Source organism: Pteropus alecto, unplaced genomic scaffold (assembly GCF_000325575.1).
Source record: "Pteropus alecto unplaced genomic scaffold, ASM32557v1 scaffold95, whole genome shotgun sequence".
NCBI classification, from domain to species: domain Eukaryota; kingdom Metazoa; phylum Chordata; class Mammalia; order Chiroptera; family Pteropodidae; genus Pteropus; species Pteropus alecto.
Genome location: NW_006441071.1, coordinates 21967565 through 21984487, shown reverse-complemented (window position 1 = coordinate 21984487; position 16923 = coordinate 21967565). Strand labels below are relative to the sequence as shown.

At 35.4% G+C, this 16923-nt stretch overlaps 1 protein-coding gene across 4 annotated transcripts in view; it reads right to left on the bottom strand.

The window, feature by feature from the left end:
• PCSK5 (proprotein convertase subtilisin/kexin type 5) overlaps positions 1–16923 on the bottom strand; it is a 404343-nt gene that overhangs the window by 185412 nt on the left and 202008 nt on the right. For all 4 annotated transcript variants that reach the window (XM_006918450.2, XM_015594534.2, XM_025051431.1 and 1 more), the window contains exon 10: positions 4397–4500. In XM_006918450.2, coding sequence (XP_006918512.1) covers positions 4397–4500 — 104 coding nt within the window. The remainder of the gene's footprint in view (positions 1–4396; positions 4501–16923) is intronic.

Below are 16923 nucleotides of genomic sequence, written 5' to 3'. Positions count from 1 at the left end.
CCCGCACAGCCCCGGCGGTTAGGGGAGAGAGGGGTGGTGGAATTGCAGGTTCCTCAGATTAAAGCAGTATAAAAAAGGGAGATTACAACAAAGAGCTAAATTCTTCCTGAAATGATGCCAGCCATGGATTCCTGAAGAATGCAGAATTAACGTCCTCAGCATGGTTCTATGGTCCACATAGCCATTATACACTAACAGAGATGGTCAAAATGCATATCACATGCCACAATAGATATAGTCTCTACATTAGATGCCTTCTGCTGCTGAGGTTAGGCTGCACCTTGCGTGATGAGAAAACTATCATCGACACTTATTAACATGACCTGGAAGATCATCTGGGCTTGACTGAAGGGGAAATAAAGGTGCAGGGTAAATTTCTATTTCTGTATATAATTCACACCATGGCCAGATCACATTAGGCAATGCAATAGGGCCTCTGACATTTCCTTCCACTTCTACTTTTGGTTGCAGTTCAACATGTGTTGGATTGGCATGCTGAAGGTGCTCAGGAAATATTTGTGAATAAATAAATGGAGAGACCACATAAATTAAATTCTGTGAAGAAAATCTCCCAGATGGCAAAAGCCCTTCTACAGCTGATCTGTACATTTTAAGGAGCAGGAGGGATCATTGAAAAAAGAGAGAAGAAATAAACAGACTTTTCATAAAAGGAAAGGGAAGGGATCAAGGGAGAAAGAAATAATACTGAAGAAAAAAAACAAAAACCCAAACAATTTAGTGCCAAGGTCATCTCCTGGCATTGCAAATGTTGGTCAGTAACAAAATATTGGAATTTGCATTTTAGTTCTCTAGTGGCGACTATCACATCTGTTCATCTGGTCTCATACAAATACTTTCTTATTCTCGTGCATAATCTCAATTAGATTCTTTGATAGGTGCATTATATTCATTCTATTTATTTTTAAAGAAACTGTCTCTGGAGGAGGTTTAAAGTTAAAAGGTGTCTGAAATTTAGCTGGGATTATTCACTACGTGAATGACCAAAATAATGTTTAGTCAGTTTCCATATGTATATATTTATCTGTCTATGTTTATTTTGAAAAACGAATCTTCAAGAGACATCTTAACTATAGTATAGCAAATGGTTATTATTATTTAAGAAGCAGCAGGATAGAATGATCTTAGTTCAATTAAAATTGTTAAAAATTAAGGTAACATTAGCAGTAAAATGTTGATGAGTAGCTTCCTCTTTGGGGCGGGCTCCCTTCACTGTGAGCTAATCTCAGTGTAGGATTGTTTATAGAGTGTCACTATGAAGAGAGAGCACAGAGAAAGGAGAAGGAAGTTCTCTGCACCCAGCACATCAGTATGCAACTCCAGGGTAATCCCACTCTCAGAGAAACACATAGCTGAATCAGTAGAGAGCCACATTCCTCACTTTTTCAAGGCCAGCCTCCTAGCCTGAACCTGCCCATGCCAGTCAACAGGAAACCAGCAGCTACTTCTGGAGGGAATCTCTTTCATTTCCCTGGTCCATAGCACGTGTTCGGGAAGAGTGGATCAAGTCTGCCTTAAGGAGAAGCCCTCGCCAGTCTAGATAATCTGGCTGTGTTCTCTGACTAGGATGTACTAAATATGGGTATGTCTGAAGAAATGTGAGAACTTTGTGTGAAGTGGACTTGGCAGGGTTTGGTGAGAGATTGTTCTTTAGGGTGTTAGCTTCTCTGAAGTTAACAGTGATAAGTAAGACTCTTATGTCTATTGATGGCCAGGCCCCAAACCAAATTGTTTGCTACTCTGCAATGCTTCTGCTTTATCGGATGAGAAGGAAATTCTGATGTTGATACTGATGTTTCCGTTGCAATTTGTAAAATTATTCTCCTTTTTAAAAAAAAAATAAAATATTTTTCGAACAAGTTAAATTCCTCAACATTAGGGCACAAAAGTAAGCCCAGGGAAGCATAAGTGTTTTCAGATCCATTTCACGTATACATCCCACTCAGCATTAGAACTGAGGTGCATGGGAGGAGGGTGTGCGGCTGTGGCTACTCGCTTCTGTTTGTAAGCAACTTCCGTTTTCTTCTAAGGAGAAATGTTTGGCCATGTGTTCCTGCTAAGGAAGGCCTGCAAAAGCCGGCTGACCTAATTTAAAATATGGGCTCTTGCTGAGCTCTCATTGCATGAACCTCTTCCAAGAACTGGCTCTTTTTGTTCGTTCAGTTCTTATTTCATAAAAAACCAGCCCATCTTTCTACAGCCTAGTGACCTGCATTCTCTCCTTCCCCAAAGCACGTCGCTTCTCCTGCTAGCTTTTGCCTTAATCACTTTTATTTGTGGGACACTAGGGAGGGAATGGTAATGCTTAAGAGTAGAAAAGAAAATAACTCATTTTCAAAAAAATTCTTCTTATTATGATCATGTTTAGATGAAATATGGGGCTTGCCATCAACAAAATTACAAAACAATTCCACTGGGAGTCCAGACCGTTCAGGGTAATTCATCTATGAAAAAGCGAACTTTAATTGTTACTCTTGGCAGCAATCTAAGAGAAGAGTGAAATATTATACTAAATATTGCCACGTGCAATAGTAAAATGCTCTTTCCTCCCTGCCAGAAGCAGTGTACAGCCCCCTTCAGAATCAGGTTTGGATCTGGCGATTTAGTCTAAATCCTGTTTCCCCCTCTCCAAAACCAACAGAGGTTTTCAAAAGAGTTGCGTTTTTTATTAGAACCATTTGCTCTTTCTAAGTTGCCAAAAAGGAATAAGTAAAACTAAGACTTTTATTTAGGCTAAAGTTGATTCCTCAGCTTCGTGGAGGTCAATGTACTTAGTCTGTGAACTTTCTGCTAAAAAGTTCATTGCAGCGTTGAACCAGCCAAGGTTATATTTTGGTCCCTTCTTCCCCCCAAGCCCCACCCTCCGGCCTCACGGATTTATATAGTAGGAACTGGGAGCATGTATGTGGAAGCTAATCAAAATGAAACATACATATGGCAAATTACATCCTAGATTTTCTAGAACAACTGAAATTTCAAATATTTTAGATGCTGCACATAACAATTGCTATTTTGGGATGAAGTGTCTTGATTTGGGCTTCAGAAAATGTGATCCCAAAAAGTATTTACAACTCTTTAGACTGAGCATTCATTGAACACTGCTGCGTTATCTAGTTTATGAACATGGAAAAGAATTTGATAATACTGAAAAGCAGAGGGATATTCTTGTTCTAAAAATGGAGGGAAGCTTTTCAGTGAAGATGTTAATCAAGAACATTTTATATGGTGCTTGTTACCTGGTATATTTATAAGTTTTGGCTAAGCATGAGACTATAATAAGCTATTTGCAAATAATTTAAAATTACATTTTCTATTTGCATACATTGGGTATAATTCACTAAGGATATATTAAAATCATACATAAGATATCATATGTAGATAATATTATCAGTTTCTAAAATGTTTAAGTTGAGGAAGTTAAGGTCCACAAAAATTAAATAATTTGCCCAGGATTTTTCATCTTGTAACCAATGAGTTGAAGACCAGAACCTCAATTTTTTAGCTGATATTCTCCATGTTATGAGATGTCATTTTTCATTCATAGAGATATATAATGATACTGAGATTATTTGGGAGTAAATTTAAGTCTGCAGATGTGACAAAAAGTAACCTTTGTTGTAACTTAAATTAATGGATTAAATTTAGGTCATCTGAAACCTGAGTAAATATACTAAACTTTAGGACATCTGCTTTATATAATTATTTTCTTTTTATTTTAACATATGTTATGAATGACAACCAAAAAAAATGGCTACAGTTAGTAATACAGTTTGAGGAAACAATAATCTCTATCAGTCATGGGAAAAATAGTCAGCACTTATTATATATTATGCACAATTTCATAAAGACTGCATATTATAAAGTTTCATAAGCAGTTTTAGTTTATATAATGTTTTAGAAGGTATGCCTACTTTTCTGTTTGTGGAAGTTCAAAAAAAACCCAAAATGTACAGAAAGCATGGCCTAGAAACTAACAGTGCTATACTCGAGTGAACGATATACCAGTTATTATTTAAATGAAGGTAATCATTGTAGAAGGTGAGGAATTTTAAATACATTATTACAAATAGCACTCAGATAGTCAATGACAGCAAATAAACTGATTAGGAGCCCCGTAGTCCGACTACACTTGGAAGTTGGTTATCTTTTAAGAAATTGATGTACGATGTGGGAAGCCAAGGAAATCTGCCTAATATGTATTGTTTTAATTATTTAAAAAAAAAAAATCTGCCTTTTATTTACTAAAAGATCAAGCTCTTCGTGTGTCAGCACAAAATTTAAAGTTTCTTTCGAGGGGTTAGATTTCCTGCTCTCTGTTTAAAATGGGGGGAAAAATAAAAATAGTTTGCCTGTGACAGAATATGAAAGAAGTTCTCACCCTTAAAACCAGCAGCATTGGTTTTCCAGTCATTAGCGTTCAAATGTCCTGCACGGGAAGTCCTGACAATAACATGCTGCACGTCTCTCCAGGTCAGAAACGGACTGGGGAAAGACAAGGTAAGAATCATTGTACCAAAAAAAAAAAAAGATGGGGGAAGCAGAGAGTCACAAGCAAATTAAAAAAGCGAAAGCAAAATGGCAAAGTGCTAAAAACGAAGGGTCAGCGATTTGGGTTTGCAATACACAAATGCCAAATGCCGCTCTTGTTCTCGACGTGGAGAAGTGACATTAGTGAGGGAGGCAGAAAATATCATCTTAAATTTAAGAAATAATGTGATGTTAGGGGAATTTAGTTTTTAAAAGGTGAGGGTTTCCAGTTTCCTCAACGAAATGGCTCCCAATTCTGGCCCTATAGTGTCAAAGTGCATCATCATCAGAACATTACAATAAGCTAAGTCAAAACTGAAGGCCTCTGGAACATTCCTTATTCAGCTGTAGAGACAGGCAATTGATTTGTAATTTAACAAAGAACTTAGCAGTGTTTAACATTCTACATGTCTGTGTGTGATACGGAAAAAGTCTCAACTAAAATCAAATTCCTGTCTTCAGTTTCCTAAAAGAGAATATTGTACAGGGCCGAAAGCTGGGCTGCAAGGCACACACAGCTATGAGAGTATTCTTAATTTGCAATGAGTAGATATTATATTAAATTATTGGGTACCTATTTCTTGTGGCTGTTAGCACTGAAGAGCACAAAGAAACTGTCAAACAGGAGATACTGTCATTGGAGAGCTGCAATGCTAATCTAAACACACAGAAAACAAATCCAAGTACATATATACAGACTTTTGTTCTTTTTCAAAGACTATATATTGGAAGGCATTTGACTCAGTGCATTATGACATTCTAATCAGGACACTTATTCAATTTAGTATCTGAATGCAAGGTGTGACAAGTTTTTACTTAACAAGGAAATATGGAAATTATCATGCAGCTTGTATTGTTATTTTATTTTCTTCATTTTTGAAGGATATTTACAAAGGATGGGTCAGAATACTGGGGGCGGGGAGACAATGACTCACTATCTTCCTTGAGGTATGACAGGTGCATGTGGTCATCTCTGTGCCCCCGTCGTATGTGCATGGATGGACACTGGCATCTCCCAGGCAGAGGGAGAACCTGGTATCTCCATTGTTGTGAATTTTCAATGATGGAGCTGCATGTTGCTTCACTCCATACTACATTTTCCCCATCACAATCACCATATACGTACTTTTGTGGGTGTTTGCCTAATGAGAGGGGGACCAGTGATGATTCTGGATCCTTCGTTTTCTGCCTATATGAAATTGACTTTTCTCAAAGTTACAGTTTCTCCACTTAGAATGTGGATGCTAATATCTACTTTACTTCATTGCACCAACTGAATCAAAGTAATGCCAAATACTTAAACTTAGTTCCTGGTGCATAATAAGTCATAAAGAAGTGGTAGATAACAAAATTATAACAAAATTATTTGCAAAATTATGAGTCATGGTTTCTATGCGGTGGTTTGAAAATGAAGGAAATAGAGAAAAGTACTATAGAGTTCTCATACCTATTTGTTATGAGCTGAGATGAAAAATGAAAAAAGGAGTTTTTACTGTCATTTTCAAAGTTTTCAGAGGGGCAAGATTGGGTCTAGACTATTTTGTATGTTTGTATCAACAAAAGAACTTAATACTAAGGAAATTAAAACCTGACCACATGAATTTTTAAAATATAAGAACAATAATCATTTTTGTTTTGTTTTGATACAATACTCATTAAGAACCAATATAGAACCTGATAAGGCACGAAATCCTGAAGAAAGGGAGGGAGGTTGTGTGATGGATCCCAGGAGGCAGGGAAGTTTTGCTTCTAAAACAAATAGCGTGATTTGGCCCTTTGCTGACTAATACTGAATCCATGTAATAATTTAGTAGACTCGATGCACTACTGTGAGGAAAATTAGGAAATGAGTCAAGGTGTAATTCTGAATGTTAGTCTCAGCATAAAATGTTCTAGTTCTGCCTGAGATGTGATGCTAATCTCCTTTCTCTTTCACAGTGTAGTTATTGGATGAGGAGCAGAAGCACCAACAACAAAAGCTGTCTGGAAAGACATTCCAGTTACTTGTTTATGGTAAAGCAGAATCCTCAAAAATATTTTTATTTTTTCATGAGCAAATGGCAAGATACCTAAAAGTACAGCGAAATTTGATAAATGTCTAAATTAACCTAATGATTTTAAAATAACATTTAACACATAGTTAAAACTTCCATATTTTAAACTTTACCCTTTGCGGGGGGCAGGGGAGGGAAGAAGAAGAGAAACAAATTTCCCATGTTAACTATCACATTGGGGCAAGATTCCTTAAGAAATATCAAGTGCAAGGTTTTGACTATTGGGAACCTTAGCACTAAAAACAAAATAATAGTAACAGAACAGGGAATATTTATTTTGTACTTTAAGCAATTGTATTCGGGCAGATTTGGGAAACCTCCTGCATTCAACTCAGCCTGCAGAAATAAGAGTTACTTGCCCTCGTGCTGAGTTGCAAAAACTAGTTCTTCTTGGAGTGCTTATGATTAGAAGAAATTAGCTTCAGAAAATTGGAACTACACATGGAAAGAAGGAGGCATTCAGATAATTTTACTCTGACATTTGATAATGTATAACTTCAGAAGTGATTTAATTTCACAATTTTCTGAATTTCACCAAAGTGAGGAAGATAATATGGAAAACCAGTGGATTCTGAACCAGTGGTTTTTCTACCTGTGTGTGTGTGGGGCAGAGGGGGTAACTAATTAGCTTAGGGAACAGTCATAGATGAATTTGTTAGTATCCTGAGAGAATTTTATTTATGAGGAAGTCTGATTAACATTTTATGATCTATTTATATTTATGCTGACAAAAATGATCTAGAAGTGAAAAAGTCAAATGATTGGACATCTGGTAAACCAAATACAAAGTGAAAGCAGAGAAGGGCGGGCTGAGTGCCCAGTGCCAGGAGCTCTGCGGTTCACAGCGGCAGTGTGAGACGCCCTAACACTTACCCCCTTCTGCTGAACACCCTGGACCCACACTTCCCTGGCTTCCGAAAACCAAGACCCCTCTCACCTCCAAGAGCAGGAAGACTGAGCACCAAGAGCTTTGGGGACAGGCAATAACTAAGAAGCTGAAAGTCTAAGCAACTTGGAGAAAAAGAGCAGATTTTCTTAACCCTGAGCCTGGTGACCACTGTCCCATAACAAGCCACATGCGGTTATGCCTCAAATCTCTCAGGTTTCTTCTTGGAATTATTGACAGCTATCTTTAAATAACAATATACACTAAAAGGGTAACATTTATAAATGCCTGCAAGATGTGGCTATCTATCTATCTATGATCTTTCAAGGCAAAAAAATATACATGATTTTTCTGGGGAGTCCTGTATATGTAATCTTTTCCTGTTATGAAGTTTTTCATCCTTTAATGACCTTATAATAATAACCAACATTTAGCAGGCACTTGGCCAGGGCCAGGCACTGCATGTTGTACATGCATTATTATTTTGTAATCTGAAAAACTGCATGATATAGGTAATATTTTTATTCCCATTTCATAGATGACAAAACCGAGGCTGTGAGTTACACACAATAACTCAAGTACCTACAGGTAGTTAGTGGTAGAGCTACAATTCAAACGAGCTGCAGAACGTATGCTATCAATCACTATTAACACCATCTCCGGAAGGACCCACAAAAGTGAAACGGACACACACACGATTGTTTGTCAGGTGATTCTTTGACAATTGGATCAGGAAGCCAAGTGTAGTATATCGTGTCCTCATGGTCACACAATTTTTGTATCCACACTGTCCCTCTCAACTCAGTAGGCTGATTTTTGTTTACCACAGAATTCAGGAGATTCTTGAGTCTTAACTTCGCTTTAAGGTTCCAAAACCTAACATGGGCATACTCTATAAAAGTAAACAGAAAGAGATCCAGCTGGAGAAAAATATATTTTTTTTATAATATTTTATTCTGATATAATGTCATAACATTATTCCATTGTTTCTTAACATTATTTTTACAAACTTGTCACCTTGCCTGAGATGCTCACACTTTGATGTGGTTTACAGACTGGTTAGGTAACTCTTCTCCAGTCAGGGAACCTCAGCTGAACCTCGTCCCAAACACTTCTAGTTTCCAGCTGTAAAAACAGGATAATGAACGACACTATCACTACCTGATGTTTGTATTATATTTTTGTTCTGCGCAGTTGACAGTATTTCATAGGCCCAACAGTAGGTTTAGAAGAAATAGGATGTATCCCCAGAGAGACATTTTGTCTGGTGCTTCTTGTTGGGCTTCTAAGTGCAACTTCTAGCACTTAAAGTAAAAAATTTCTCTCCCTGAGAGTTGTCCCAGGTAATTCTGCATAGGTGTGAGTGTTTGAAAAAAAATCTGTACTTGGTGGTCCGTAAAAACAAGGGGAATTTTTGAATGTTGAGTGACTGACTCACCTGCATTCATTGAAAAGAAAAAAGAACTAACTTACCCTCCAACCATCCTGGATAGATTTATCAAAATAAGCATTCAAGGGGCAACAGAGAAAAAGGGGCAACATATACACATCTTAGTACAGAAAGAGAATTTATCAACAACAGGAGCGACAGCAAATACTAATAGTGAAAGCTGCTCCCCAAACAGGGCCATCTTCTTTAAATACAAGAATGAGTCTAATGCAATATGAGCAATTACATAGAGCAGACCTACAGAGAAATCGCATGACCAATCAGCAATCATCCAAATATACAACTTACTAAATATTCATCAAAAAATCCATGACAAAACCAGACGCTTTTTATATTTCTTAAGATTGCATAAAATAGAAAAAGGAACGAGTAGCCAGAAAATCAATATCATTGCACAGATGCTAAATAAGTCAGCATTTATGGGAAAAGAATTTGTTATGAGCTGGAACAACGAAGATGAGGCAGAAAGTGTTTAAAGCCTACTGAGATTGGTAAAAACATTATTCTGGCTGCAGTCAGTGCATGCCCATGATGATTCAAGAATAAAATACTGACTATACAACAAAGGAAACCAGTCTTCTTTTGTCAGTTAATGAAGACCCTGAAAAGACTGTCAGATTGTCAGTCCCACCTCAAGCAGGAATATACTGTTAATGGGAGTGCGTTTGTTTTGTTTTGTGTTCAACATTAATTCAAAAGTTCCAAGCCTAATGTTGGGTTGTAGTAAGAGAAAACAGAGTTAATAATACCTCCAGATTTAGAAATGTGACTCATGTTAGTATCGCCTGGACACCTACTTAGGAGCCATCCACACCTGGACCAAAGCAGAAACGATAAAGAGAAAAACGATTTGGGATCATCCAAATCATATTTTTATTACACTCTCTTGTGAAACCACTCACCGATTACCTAAATTGAGCATAATCCAAAGGTATAAGAATTTGGTCTCTTAGACTTAAAAGAAAATAGCCCCTAATTTACAAAGAAAAATTCTGTCATTTAAACTTTAGTGTCTTCTTTCCTTTATAAATTCTGGCTTATTTGCAGAATTTGTCATTATACCTAAAAGACGTCAGTTAAGTTTTAGCAGCCTTACAAACAAATGATATTTTGTTTGCAAGCTCAAGAGTTATTTCATTGAAACACTTTGCTACATAAACTCTCATGGAATAAAATTTGATAAATGGTCAGAAAGAAGAAGTACACTAACTTGAGGTCAAATGCATTGATATCAATTCACAAAAGTTTCCGCCAGCTATCCTGTACGCTCAATTCCCTCCAATAATATTACCCTGAGACTATAAATTCTGACCATTCGAATAGCCTCTCTCTCTTTATACAACTCACAACCTGGAATCTAAATTTGACCCTCATTTCCCTCCCCAAGCTTTGTCATCTTTTGAAGTAGAAAAAATGTGACAATATGAGAGCTTCCTCCCTAAGCTTATCCCAGTCAAGCTGCAAGAAACCCAAGCCTGGGAAAGACGCTGGAGGACATTGCATATTTTCCCTTTTCTGCTAATTTTTTGTATGCTGTCCAGCACTTGGCATGAATAAATAAATATGCAATTCTAAGCTAACTGACCTAATCCTGAAAGAGGACATTGCCACCTCCATTATTTCTATTTCTAATTTAAATTCATTCTTAAAGTAATAATAAACATAGTCTCCAATCACAGGAGAATAATGTAAATTGTGGATTAGAGTCAGGAAGACTTGGGGTGAATCATGACCTGCTACCTAATAAGAGTTCTGTAACACTGGGCTACTTACTGAATCTCTCTGGGATTCGATTTTCTGAGTTGAAATGTGGAGACTTACTCTGCAGGGTGGTTGCAACAATTTGAGGTAATAAATATAAAGTTCCTGGCACATCATAGGCTTCCAAAGACGTCACTATGATTTACTGAGATGAACAACCTATCATCCCAGAAAAATTCAGGACAACTTTGATGAATCTCCACTGAATTAAGCTAAGTTTTCTTCTATGCTTATAAATTTTATTAGTATGTTTTTTAGTTTCTGTAACAGATGAACAAAATAGCATTTCAACACCTTAGTATATTTTTGTTTAATTAAATAATAATGCTACTAAGATCTGTCAAAAAGATTGGTTTTTACAAGCCAGTGGCATAGGTGGAAAACTGACTGGCCGAGGAAGAAATTGTCCACCCATTTTAACAAATCCTCTCTATTTGTGGGCAGATCTTCCCCCTTCGTGGCTGGTCATTGATGTGATGTTGTCTAGAGGACGGTGAAATATTCTTTGGTTTGATAGCGGAGTGCTTTATAATACCAAATATCAGAATGAGGATTTCGAGCATACTTATTCGCTTCACTGAACTGCCAAACAGAAATGTCTTTGAAACTTTTCTACACAGTTCAGGGATTTGCAGAGTTCTTACCTCAAAAGTCAGCAGTTTAACCCTTGGACAGGCAACAAAAATAGTTGGTTGCATCTCTGTTATTACTATTATTTTAAATTACTCCACAGCATTTCTTTTTTTTTATAGTTAAGTACAAAGAATTAAAATGATGCTTTTCTACATGCTTATCAAAATATATTTTTTTAAGCAAGGATTTTCAGTGTTCAGCTTTCATTTTAAACTTGAATGAAAATTAGTAAGCATTTTGGATTCTAGCATTTTAAGTAAATGTTATTCCGTCTATTAGCAACTCCTGGTTTAATATGTCAACTCCTGGACATCTTTCTAAATTAGTAGACATCGATAGTAACAAAAAATATTTTTAAACAGTTATACACTGCATACACACACAAACACACACTAAGGAAAAGATTAAGATTAACAGAAATCTATTACAAAATTTTCGTAGGTATTTCAAATAACCTTGTGGCTGATCGACCAGAATGAGAACAGTAATTTTTAACTTTTTCAAATACTTTACATTAAGTAAACAAAGCTGGCTTGCCACCTAAAGAAAGGAAGAAGGGGGGGAGGGGCGGAAATTAACGAAATACCCATAAACCTCAGCCCTGTTTCCCTGTCTCCTGAATTAAAGACCCAAGATATTCATGGGCTAAAAAAGCAGACACATAATTCTCTACTGGACAAGTACTCCTTTTATTTTCAAGGCAGCCCAAGTATTAACTCTGATATCTCTCCTCTCCCTGTTTTCAGAGTCTCAATTCTCAGAAACTATGGCAGGAAATAGGAGATAAATTCCAACTTTCCTTTTCATTGTCTCTCCTACTGTGTATGTTGGGATGCCAAAATCATGTTTTCCAAGACTCCCTGATAGTGAGCGGTGCACAGGAGACAGTTCTGACTAATGAAACATAAGTGGGATGGTTTTGGGTATTTTTGAGAAAGCCTCTGCTTTCCTGCTATAGTCACTCCCTGATCCTCCTTCGATCTTCCCTTCCTCCTAAGGCCTGTAACTGCAGTAACCATTAAGAAAAGATAAAGAGAATAACATAAACTTTGGCCTTGGTAGCCTTGAGCTTCTGAACCAACATCTTGACTTGTGGATTTCCTATTGTACCAGCCACACTTTCTTGCACAGAGTATTAGATAGCATTTATTGAGTACTCACTGTGTGCTGCACGCTGTGAAAAAGACTCTATGTTCATTGTTTCATTTATTTCTCATGACAATCCTGTGAAACAGGTATTATTACTTTTATTACCAAAATAAGGACCATCAAAGCACAGAAAGTTTAATGAGCCTGCTCAGGGGCACATAAGTAGCAAGAGCTGACACTGACTACAGGCAATCTGACTTCAGAGCCTTAGCTCTGACCAACTAACTCCACCACCATCTTGTACTAGAGAAGCCACAAGGGGAGAGTCAGGTTATCAGTGTTTGTAGGAACTGGCTGGTAAGCCTCCGGTTTTGGTAGTAGGTTACAAAATGATTGCATCCTCACCCAGCATACTCACTTTGGAAGAATTGCTGCTAGGATCTCGGAACTGACTGGGGGTTTTGCCCATCATCCCACCCTCTTCAAAAGCAGATCTGAGTTGGTCCGTGCTCGAATAATCAGAGCAAGAATAACATCACAGTTTATGAAACCAGAGTTTATCACTGAGAATGAATTAAAAAAAAAAAAAAAAAAAAAGAATGGAAACCAAAAAAGAAAGAAAAGAAAAAGAAATGAAGGGAAAAGAAACATACAAGGAGAATACAAGGGACAGAAGAAAGAAGGGAAGAGAAAGAAAAAGAGGACAGCAAAGAAGAAAAACAACAATAATGTGGAGCCTATGGAAAACATAGTGCAGAAAAAAAGAATAAATCAAAAATAAAGCAAGCTCAGATGTCAAAATAGAAGTAGAGAAAAAGAAAGACAATAAGGTCTAGTAAAAGCAAAGTTTGCATTGGAGAAAGCAAACCGATATGGATATAGATATTGTAGAAAACTGAGTTAATGGTATGGAAGATAAAGAACTTCCTGCATTTTTTTTTTTTTTTTTTTTAGGAAAATAATGGAGAGATGACAAGAAAAGACAAGATGATGGATTTGGAGGACAGAAAACAGAAACCTGCTTCAGGATACTAACGTTGTCTTCCTATGAGGACTATCATTTACTGAATCTTTACTATTTATTCACTGGGCACTCTATCAAGTGCCTTATATACATCACTTCACTTAATGCTCACAAAAACAACCCATGAGGTAGACAACATTATTATTCTCTTTTTTTAGATGTGGAAACTAAAGCTTAGAAAGGTTAAATCTTTCCCAAAGTCATGTAACAGGAAGAACCAGAATGGGGCTTTGAAGCTGTATCTCCTAGACTCCAGGGCCCAAGCTATGAAGTCTCACGGTAGATTTGGCAAGTAATAAAAATAACACTTGATTAAAAATGTACAAGTTAGGCTGAAAGAACTCAGTAAGTCTCAGGAAATATTAGGAGTCGCATCCCCTTGACTCATCCTTAAATACATATATTTTCATTATAAATACAAAGAAAAACATATCCTAAAAGCTCCTCTTCTGGATTTAAACAAAACAAAATAAAACAGGATTTGTCTTAAGACTTACTCTGCAAAGCGAATTTCGGCAGACAACAAAAGAACAGTTAAAGCTCTTGAAAGGAAATGAACCTAAGAATTTTATACTAAGCTCATTGTCCTTCATGAGTAAATACAGAAGACATACATCTGCAGCAGCGAGAAAGTAGACTAACCCACCTCTCTACAAATATGCACTAGGAAAACCAAAGTAAAATAAATAATTTAAAGATCTATTTCAGCTGATGAATAAGTAAGTCATAATTTAAAACCCTAGAATGTATAGTTTTTATGAAAGACCTAGTAATGGCTCTAAAATAAATTAAACATAGAGTGAAGAGTTAATAATTGTTTCAACAGGATTCTTTTGAAACAAAAAAAAAAGAAAACTAATAGTAAGAAATAAATTAACTAAAATATTCTGTTGCACAAATCCCAATTATAGTATTAAAGATGGGGTAAGAGTATATAAGGAGCAGTAAGTAAATGTAAATCAAATTTATATAGCAAGGTGTCAAAGGGAATGACTACCTTAGATAAGACATATTTATTTTTAAATATCGGCTTTATCTTTTTAAATGAACGTTTTAGTTGTCAAAATTATTGAAAAATGAACTTTTTAACCTAAAAACATGAAATATATAAACTAAAAACTAAAGAATGTGCATAGATTATCCCACAAAACACAAAAATGTATAAAAGGCAAAATTAGCCTAACACACACACACAGAAAAAACAACAACAACAACAAAAAAAACGCTGAAAGGACAAAGAAGTAGAATTTTGCTGGAAGATAAGATGCTGTCTACAATAAATATTAACAGCATGAGATTTGTGCATCACAATGTTTTGATCAAGAAAAGAGAAGTAACTGATGGAACCACACTAGTGTCTAGATAATTTAATCCATTTATGCCATGAGAAAGAATATGGAGGATTTGTTTACATAATTAGATAAAATTTAATAATATTAAAACATATGCCCTACATGGGCATATGGATCAACTAAAGAAAAGTTGAAGATATATCGGGCTGAAAGGAAAACTCAACAATTGCCCTAAAGAAAAATAATACCCCACAAACCACCAGTGTGGTTGATTAACTGGACCACAATTCACTGGAAAAATAAAAGTCAATAACAAATCCCAATAAAGACAAAGTTTGTTAAACACTTAACAGTACTATTCTCAATTGTCATTCTACCAAAGAGGAAGCCAAAATATCATTAGAAAATGGTCACAGCCAAAAGTGTGTTCACAGTTAAATGTATATCTTTAAAAAATTATATTAATGTAAAAGGAAAACAAAATGAACCATGATTCAACCAATAAGATTCATTAAAAAAAATGAAGAGTGTTCCTAAGGAAAGTAGGAAAAATATTAATGAGATTGAAAAAAAAAAAAAAGACAAGGGAAAAAACAGCATCAGAGCCAAGAACTAACATTTTGAAAAAGAAAATCTAATAAAGAAAAAAAAGAACACTAATAAAATAAAACAGTAAACCAGTCATAAAAACTAACAGAAGGGATTTTTATATTATCAGGAAATCTCTATCTAATCTATATAACTATATATAATAATTATGTTAAATATAATTATATTAGTTATATATGTAACTATATATAATAATTGGCCAATAAATTTGAAATTCTAATGAATTAGACATGGTTCTGAAGAATATAAATGAAAAAATTAAAACTGAAAAATTTATTTAAGAATTAAGTCTCAAAAAAGGATTTAGGGCCAGATTGTTTCCTTCAAACATAAGGAAAGTGATCCCAAGTGTTTCCAGGGAGAAGAAAAGTTGCAAAATTTCAAAACTTATTTTGTAAATTTAATGACACTTGATACCAAGACTGGCAGTGATAGAGGACAATTTCAAGGTCAAACCAATTTGAGTTAGGAAGCCTGACTCTTCACTTACTACCTGTGCTACCTTATCCATGAGGAATAAATGAAACAAACCATAAAAAATAATTTAAAGATTTTTTCTGTCATAAGTACACAATTAATGTTAGCTAGGTGCTGTAACAATAATATAGAATGAACACCCACCTACTCATCCACATTTTTCAGTGAAAACAAAAAAGAAATAAACCTAAATCTCACTCAGGAAAATAAATACAAAGCATAAACAAAATTTTTGGAAACTAAAGCAATAGCATGTTAAAGAAATAAATTTAATTCATGAATATAAGCAGAGGATAATAAGAAATCTATTATTCTAATAAATCATATCCACAATGCTAGAATGAGAAACTATTAATATCAACAGATACTGAGAAAATACTCAAATCCTATTCCTAAGAAAACCTTTACAAAACCAAAAATGCTGCATAGGTTCAATGAAGAAAAGCAAACTTCAACAGAAAGAGAAACAAAAGGTTAAAGGAAAAAAAAAATACTCCAGAGACAATCAGGACCTATACATGAAAACTTATGTCATTCTTGATATTAACAGTTGAATGATTGACTAACGTTAATAGAAATAATGTTAATTGTGATGATATCAGCTTCCATATTTTTATACATTCCACATCTAAAGTCATTTAATCCTAGCAACAATCTGGTGAGTTTAGATTGCTACCCAAATTTCAGATGAAGAAACTGAAGCTCAAAAAGATAAAGAAACAAGGCTATCGAGATAGTAATAGTATAGAGGCACAACTGACACTGAAGTCAGCCGGACTCCAAAACCTGAATTTATAGGATCAATTTGTGTCATCTTCCAATAAGAACGAATATGAAAAATATTCAAACAGAGATGAGTATTACTATTGTCAGGTGCCATATATATATTTCAAAAAACAAACAATGCAATGAGTTATAATGTGTGTTAAAGAGGCTATAGATAAGAAAAAAATAAAAAAACAAGAGCTCTGGTAGAAATACACAATAACCAGTTAAAGGAATAATGGTAATATCAAAACAAACAGATATTTACTATTTCAAAAAATAAATTTATACCAAAAAGTATAGAACTAAAGACATGCCTAAAACTTTATTATGTCAGA